The sequence below is a fragment of the Chrysochloris asiatica genome, unplaced genomic scaffold (assembly GCF_000296735.1).
Source record: "Chrysochloris asiatica unplaced genomic scaffold, ChrAsi1.0 scaffold00472, whole genome shotgun sequence".
NCBI lineage: Eukaryota > Metazoa > Chordata > Mammalia > Afrosoricida > Chrysochloridae > Chrysochloris > Chrysochloris asiatica.
Genome location: NW_006408990.1, coordinates 823,495 through 831,694, shown reverse-complemented (window position 1 = coordinate 831,694; position 8,200 = coordinate 823,495). Strand labels below are relative to the sequence as shown.

The window sequence follows — 8,200 nt, the reverse complement described above, 5'->3', positions numbered from 1 at the left end:
TCCACTGGTCAGTCTATGCCTACTGTACTATATCATTTCCTACTCCACCCTGGTCAGTCTATGCCTACTGTCCTGTAGTATTTCCTACTCCACTTTGGTCAGTCTATGCCTACTGTCCTGTAGTATTTCCTACTCCACCCTGGTCAGTTTATGCCTACTGTCCTGTAGTATTTCCTACTCCACTCTGCCCTGTAAGGACCAGGTACTAAGGTGGGCTCTCTCCAGGGCACCCATAGGACAGGGTCCTGACCTTCAGACGCAGCGGCAGGTCCTCGGGGCTCTTCCCGGCTAGTTCCTCATCCTCATCCTCGTCCTCACCCGGCAGGCACATGTCACTGGGGATGATACCCCTGGCATATTTCTTGGTGATCTCCACAAAGTCGTCCAGTGTGATGTAGGTTTTGGCTGCGGCACATGAGAAAGAACACGGGTCTACCGGGGCCCTGAGAGCAGGGACACATGGGAGCGTGCTCGGTACATGGTGGGGTAGGTACCCAGGAAGGTAGAGGGGACCAGGTTGCAGGGAGAAGAGGTGGCTGAGAGCCCTCAGGTTGCTACCCCCGTGCCCTCTCCTGCCCTGCTGTCTCTGCAGCTAGTATGATGACCCCTGAGTATGCTGTGGTCCTGGGTTTGCTCATGTGGACAACCCCAAGCCTCCTTATCCCCCATCATGATTTCCTAATTCCTAAGGTTCCCCTGTACCCAGAACCCAGACCACGATGAGTTATCCTAAACGGACCACACCCAAAACCCCGTCTGATGTCCTTGTAGGAACCCAGACCTGGGCACAGGGAGGAATGGACGGGGTTGAAAAGGTGGTGGTGGGGGGGTGCCACAGTAGGTCTGTGGGAGCTGGGAAGGTGGGCAGGGTCCACAACAGGGCTGAAGAGTTGGCAAGATTTGGGGCCCACATCAGGTCTGGGGGGTGTGGGAATTTGGGGGGGTACCACAGTACCTCTGTCGGGATGGGAAAGTAGGAGGGGCTTCAACTGGTTTGAGGGGGGTGGGAAGATGGGGGTCTTCACAGCATGTCTTAGGGGAAGGGCTGGGGGGGTGTTGCAGGCTGATGGGTGGAGTCCAGCAGGCAGGCGAGTCCATACTCACATTCTCTGCTGACCATGCGCTCCAGCATCCGTCTCTGCCTCTGCAGGGACTTGGGGACAGGGCCTGGCTGCGCACTTCCATCTGCAGGGCCAGAGCAGATGAGACCCGGGTGGTTGTCCCCCCACACCCCCTTCCCCCAGCCCTCTGCTTTGCGCAGCCCACTCACCATGCCCGTCGACCTGGCTCACGTTCTCCAAGAGCTCCGACACGGCCACCTGCTTCTCCTTTTTGGGGTTGAGTCTCCAGTACATGGTGCGGGCCAGCCTGCGTACCACCCGCTCCAGCTCGGTCTCTGAGGCTAGCTCCTGCACTTGCTGCTCGTTCTCTGAGGTGATGCCTGGGGTGGTGGGGACGCCTGGCTGTGACACCCAAGCCCTGGCCCACACAGGGCCACCAGGACCCTTTCCTGAGGCCCCCTCAGAGCACACGCCCTCCCACCCGCTCCCCCACAGCATCTGAGCAGTTCTTGATCCCAGCGCTCTGCTCAGACTGTACAGTCGGCCCTGGGGGGTGACCGCTGGCCTCAGCCCACAGCACACTTCACTGGCTCTCGGACTCTGCGCTCGGCTCTGAACCCACAGCCTCCACAACAGAACGGATGCCCAAGGCTGAGGACCAGGGCTTGGATGTACTGACCACGGGACGGGGCACGTGTAGAGGGTATCACGGTGTTCCCGGTGGTCACCGTCTCAGCCGGGCACGCCCACCTTTCCTGTCCGCCAGGCACCGGCACAGAAGCCGGACAGCCTCACGTCGGCCCTGCTTCGCGGCGAGGACCAGCCAGCCCACAGCCGTGCAGTTGTTGAGCTCCTCGTCCGCCTCGCTGCCCAGCCGCAGGTAGTGTCTCCCCACCTGCAGGAAGTGTGCCGTGCTGAGGGCCCGCCATATGGGTCACTGCAGGTCTGCTCCAGTCATGTCTCACCCAGCAGCCTGGGCCGCCCTGCACGCACCAGCCACGCTGCTCTGCGCTAGAGCCCACTCCCTGGGTGGTCACGTGGCCAGAGCCAGACCCTGGCTCTCTCTTGTCCCTGTGACCCATTTTATCTACTGAGGTGCCTGGCTCAGTGGGGCATCTGCAGGGTGGGAGAGGGCGTGGTGCCAAGTGTGAGTATGAGGGGGTGCCAGGTGCTGGCATGAGGGGCATGCCGGGCGCAGGTGTGAGGATTGGGGCACCAGGCATGCGTGGGTATGAGGGGGTGCCAAGCCAATCGGGTATCTTGTCCTGTGTGTCCCCCCCCAGGTGCCGAACACATGGAACACGGGACCTTCACCAGGACTCAGGGACTTGCCCTGTGTGCTGTCCCCCGCATAGGGCCTGCGGCTCCCTCCCACTAGATGAGACCCACATCCAGGGAGGGGGTGCAGCATGACTCCCAGGCCTCCCGCCCCTCACCTCTGTCTGTGCCTTGGGGTCACCGGCCTTGGCTTTCTCCAGGACTTCCTCAAAGGGGAGCGCCATGTCTTCCTTCACAGGCTCTGAAACAGACATCACATGAGACCCCTCATCCCCAAGGCCCGGCTTTTGGGCATGAGGCCCCGTTTGGAAACTGCAGACGTTACGGGGGAACACACGAGGTCACGCTGGCGCAGGGAGGTCATGACCTGAACCACGCCGTGGGAGGGGGAACAGACACACAGACAGAAGGGAGGCAGGTGCTGATGAGGGAGGCAGTGACAGGGATGTCCAAGGTTACGGGGACTGTGCCACGCCGTGGTGGGAGTGGTGGGGACGGGTCGCTCCTGGAAGCCAGGGAGAAAAGAGCAGGCACTCTGGTCTTGGTGTCTGTGAGAGGAACTTCAGGCCCAGGGGAGGGGATGCTTGAGGCTTGAAATGCAAGTCCTGGCCCTGACCTTCAAGGCTTGTTCCTTCCCCCAAGGGGGTCCCTTCCCTGCCAGCACACACACCCTGTCCCTCAACTTCTCCCCCCTGCCCACCGCTGCACCCAGCTGACTCCTGGAGCTCTCCATGGTGCTGTTAGGTGGGCCTGAAGACCCAAGGCTTGTGCTGGCCGCTGGTTCCTCCCAGGTCAGCCATACTGGGCTCCACGGCCGGGAGACGGGCACTTTCTGCCAGCAGTGTCAGGTGGCTCCTGTCCACAGCCTTCATCAAGGCCAGGTTGCCAGGTCCCATGCGGGTAAAAAGTGGGGTTGGCCCAGGGTCCCAGTGTGTGCACAGGGGCACCCATCCGGGCTGGGCTCATTCCCAGATTTAACACCTGGTTCTGCACCCTCGCCTCCACCCTGGGGGCCACAGAGCCACGGCGGGGTGAGAGTGGAAGGGAAGGGTCCTGGGTCAGCCCTACACGCGGCCAAGTCTACCTTAGACCCGCAGCTGAGTCCACTCAGATTCATAAGGAACCTACAGACAGTAAATCACCGTTCGGCCAAGGAGCACTTGGTGGGTTTGAACTGCCGACCTTGTGATTTGGAGTTCAGTGCTTAACCCACAGTGTCACTAAGACTCCTTAAATACACCTGAGAACTGGGTTTTTCAGGACTCAGGAGGCCCCAAAATGGACTAGGGGGGCTCTGTGAGCTGGTGTGGGTACATGTGGGCCACAGCTCTACAGGGTGGGTCCTCAGGTGGCCCTGGACTGGACCAGGTGGACGTCAGGGCAGCCCGACAATCAATACAACAGATACAAGGACTTGGACCAGCGCTCACGGAGCCGACAAGAACCCCCTGCAGAGACCACCCAGGATCCTGCCTCCAAGGAACCTCTACCTGGGGGTCACCTACCCTCACCTGAGCTCTGGGTGTGCCGGGCTGGGCCAGATGCTGCGGGTCCTGTGTTGTGGGCTTGGGGCTCCTCGCTCCTCTCCTGCTCCAGTGAGGCCGTAGCATTGAGCCGGGCTCGGGGTCGGACCTGGGGCTGAGGGTGGGAGATGTTCAGCGGAGGAGGGGTGCCGGGATCCATGATGCCTGCAAGAAAAACACCTGTCAGACACGATGCAGGGCCACCAGAAATGGGTAGGGAGTGCCAACAATTGTGGCCCACCTCACCACAGCCCCCAAATCAGAGAAGGGGCAGAGGGGGGCGGGGGGCTAATCCCATCTCACCATGTCCCCTACAATAGAGCAGGTGCAGAGGAGGGCTGCTGATGCCCGGATCCCACCTCACTAGGGTCCCCCACAGCAGAGCAGGGAAGTGGGGGGGGGGAACGGCTGACCGCAGATTCCACATTACCGTAACTCCCCACAACAGACATGACCATTGAGGTAGCTAAGGTGACCTCACAGCTGTCACGAGCAGACCCTGCCATCTGAGGCCCGTTACACCTGTGACCTGGGTCCTCAGGTGAGGGAGGGTCACCAGGCCTGGGACAGAAGACACTTACTAACCGTGTGTGTGCAAACATGGGGTGGGGGGACAGGTGAGAAAGAGGGAGCCCGCACAACCACTGGGGCCCTAACTTACACCAGGTCTGTCCAAGGCCTCCATCCCAGGCCTGAACTACAGGCCCGAGGCCCAGAACTTCAAGTCACCGAACATCACAATGCAAGGCGCTCGAAACCGAGTGTGCCGCAAGGGACCCAGAGGTGCAGACCCATGACTCGTGATGGAAACCAGCCACTAGGGGTTCCCTCCCAGGGAACCCATTTCAGCCTTGGAGCCTCCAGATTGAAGTTCAACATCAGGGCTTTAAGCCACATAGTCTGTGATCCTTTCGGACGAGAAACCGCTACAAGGTGAGGTGGGAGAGGCTAGTCTTCACTGGAAAGCAGGGACACACCCCAGACCGAAAGGTGCTACCCCATTTCCAGGGCCCACTGAGCACCCTCACACTCACATCAGTTGAGACTAGAAGCGAGGTCCCCTCAGGTACAGTTAAGGGGCAGCGTGGCTTGGGGTCCCCAGGGGCCAGCCCTACACGACCCAAGCTTGGCTCTGTCAAAACAGACAGGGCAGTCCATCTCCAGGGCTGGGTCCCATGGACCATCAGCATCCTACATGCTCACAGGCCTTGGGCAGCCTGGCCCCGAGGAGGAGGGGACCAGCTCCAAGGTGTGTCCCTTCAGCAGAACAAGAGGCCACCCTCCACGTCAGCCCACTGCAGCTCCTCTGAGCCGCCTACTGTGGCATCCTGTAAGGCCCAGAAAGCCCAGCCCTCGCATTCTTTCCTTGTGAGCACCGGGGTATTTTTATCCCATATGTGTTGGAGCCAGCACCCCGCTTAGCAGAAAGCGTTAGGTCCACTGGGACCAGAACAAAAGGACTCCAACGCTGGCTCAGAGCAGCTGCCTCTAACCCCAGAGGGAGCCCCAGGGCTCAGAGTCCCTTTGAGAGGCTGTCCATCACATGTCCCTCCTCAGCACATCTGGAGGACACAGCACCCCAGCCTGGACCTGTGTGTGAAGACCCAGACTGGAGGGCAGAAGGAAATGGCCCCACATGTGAACGCGGCTGTTCCTGGGTGGGCTCACTGACCTCATGTTTCCCCCTGGCTTTCTCTAATGAATGCAGTTTTGCACCATTAAAAAAAACTCCTTAACCTACTACTTTAAGTTATTTTAAAACCCATCTCTGCCACCAGCCCCTAAGTGATGAGATTCTGAGCCAGGGGTATCTGCCAGGCACATGACTACCACTGTAGATAGGGTATACACCTGTGGTTCTAGGTGCCTGCTTTTGCCTGGGAACACTAAGGGCCAATCCAAGAAGGCCCCACTCCATCCATGGTAGCAAATCCAAGGGAAGGATGGGGAGTTGGGTGGGGAATGCGAGCGAGTGCCATCTGGGGCCAGGACCGCCACATGAAAGTCTACCCTACACAGCATGTGTGGACCGATCGGTTCTCACGCAGACCCTGGGGAGCATCCTCAATCCAAGAAAAACATAGGCAGGCCCCAGGGACTCATCTGGGCCTGAGCAGACATGATGACACACAGACCAGGACTGGACAGAGCCCCGAGTCTTCCGAGGAGCTGGTAAGCGCTAAGGGGCTGCGAGTCCTCCAGCAGGGGGCGTCCAGGAGAGCGAGCGAGGTGCCCCGAGGAGGTGCAAGGCGGCGGCGCTGGGGGTGGAAGCGCAGGGAGGGAGAGCAGAGGCTGAGGGAGGCGGGAGGGACAGGGGGAGGAGGCCTGGACCTAGCCGGGTGTCCAGCGGCTCTGGGGTGGGGGCAGAATGTGACAGGTGGGGGGCCGAGGCAGCTGTGAAGGAAGCTGCTCAGGTCTCCTCCAGCCGTGGTTCTTCGCGTGGTCACATTCTGGGCCACGTCTGGTACTGTCCCCCCTAGGCAGGCCAGGTAGTCTGGAGTCCAGCACCAGCCCCCAAGGCCTGTCCAGCCAGGTCTGAGATGAAGACCCTGCACACACCATCCTGAGTCCTGCCCCTGAGCCGCCTTTCCTGGGTCCAGTCCAAGGCCCAATGTTGGGGATGTGGGACCCTCTCTCCAAACTCATGAGGCAGAGGAGAAGTGGCAGGACGGAGCGCAGAGCCAGGCGGGTGAGGGGTGGCCGTCGGCGGGGGCGGAATGCGGAGGTCAGCTCCTTGGAATGTCCCGGGAATGTCCCAACCAACAAACACCCTACGGACCGGGCAGAGGGCGCCGCGCGCGGGCTTACCCCAACCCCTGACCTCGTGGGTCCGCCCGCCCCGCGGAGAAGCGCCGTGACCGGGAAGCTTGGGTCCGACCCGATGGAGACGCCGGGCCTCAGTTTCCCTGCCCGCGCGGAGCACAAGGGGTGCCGGGAAAGCAGCCTAGTGGAGAGTCCCGCACAGGGAAACTGAGGCCGATGCTCCAGGCCCTTCCCCTCCACGCGTACCCACCTGCCCCAAGAGTCCCTGGGCCTCGGACCGCCGCAGAGACGCCAAGGAGACCCGAAATCTGGCCCCAGCGAAGAGGAGCCGCGGAGGCGAGGCCTGGGGGGGACGGGGCGGAGTGGCCGTCCTCCACTCACGGCGCGGCTCCGGGCACGCAGTCCCGCTATGCACGCTCAGCGGCTGCCGCGCCCGCCAATCACTGCGCGCTCCGCCAATACGGTGCGTCTCCCCTGCGCAGTCAGGGCGAGCGCGCCGGGGGCGGGGCCGAAAGTTTCCGAGCGAACTCGGCCCGGCCCCGCCCAGGCCTCGCCCACTGCATACGTTTCTGAGGACACTGCCCCGCCCCTCCCAGGCCCCGCCCCCAGGCCCCGCCCCAGCAAACGTTTCCCCGCGGAGACTTCCCGGCCCTGCCCATTCCCCCACCCACTGCGAACGATCTAGGTAGTCGCTCCAGGCCCCGCCCATTGCGAACGTTCTAGTGCGGACTCTCCAGGTCCCGCCCACTGCGAACGTTCTGATGCGTAAGCTCCAGGCCAGCCGTTAAGAACGTTTCAGAGCAGAGTGGGCCGCGCCCGTGCTCTGTAACGGGCGACCGAGCCTCCCTGCCTGGGTCGTCGGGTAGAAACAGGGTGGAGCGCTTAATGACTGAGTAGAGTACACATTGTTCCAGAGCTGACTTCCAGCCCTGACCACATGACCTCAGGGAATTCAGAAAGAATGATCTGCTCACCTCTATAGCACACTGATTGGAGACTATAGAAAAGTAGAATAAAAAAATCGCTCAACAACAATCACTGTCGGAGGAAAAGAGGAAATGACAATACTACTACTGTTGTTAGGTGCCGCTGAGTCGTTCTGACTCTTAGCAACCCTGTGTACACCCGTCCTGTACCAGCTTCACAATTGTTGCCACCTCGTTGAGCGTCTTCCTCTTTCACTGAGTCTCCATTGTCTCGAGCATAATGCCCTTCTCCAGGCATGAATCCCTCCTGACTACAGGTTCACACAATGAGAGCTGAGTCTTATCATCCTGGCTTCTAAGGAGCGTTCTGATTGGACCTCTAAAAAGACAAATTTGTTTGTTCTTCTGACAGGGTGCATTCAATATTCGTCATCAACAATATTTCAAATGAATTGTCTCTTCCAGTCTTCCTTATTCACTGTCCAATTTTCACATGCATATTGTTGTTGTTAAGTGCCATAGAGTTGGTCTAACCCACAGAGGCACTGTATAGGGTTTCCAAGGAGTGGTTGGTGAGTTTGAACTGCCAGCCTTGTGGTTCAAACTGACCTTGAGGTCCAGCGCATTATCATGCAGCGCCACACCAGGC

General features: G+C 60.2%; 1 protein-coding gene across 1 annotated transcript in view; it reads right to left on the bottom strand.

Moving 5' to 3' along the window:
* WFS1 (Wolfram syndrome 1 (wolframin)) overlaps positions 1–7,334 on the bottom strand; it is an 18,672-nt gene extending 11,338 nt beyond the window's left edge. Inside the window, exons 1-9 of the mRNA XM_006877314.1 lie at positions 6,876–7,334; positions 6,671–6,806; positions 5,998–6,120; positions 3,851–4,027; positions 2,498–2,580; positions 1,812–1,956; positions 1,271–1,441; positions 1,105–1,185; positions 251–405 (exon numbers count right to left, since the gene is read on the bottom strand). Of these exons, the coding sequence (XP_006877376.1) occupies positions 251–405; positions 1,105–1,185; positions 1,271–1,441; positions 1,812–1,956; positions 2,498–2,580; positions 3,851–4,027; positions 5,998–6,120; positions 6,671–6,806; positions 6,876–7,334 (1,530 nt within the window). The remainder of the gene's footprint in view (positions 1–250; positions 406–1,104; positions 1,186–1,270; positions 1,442–1,811; positions 1,957–2,497; positions 2,581–3,850; positions 4,028–5,997; positions 6,121–6,670; positions 6,807–6,875) is intronic.
* Between the last annotated feature and the right edge of the window lie 866 nt (positions 7,335–8,200).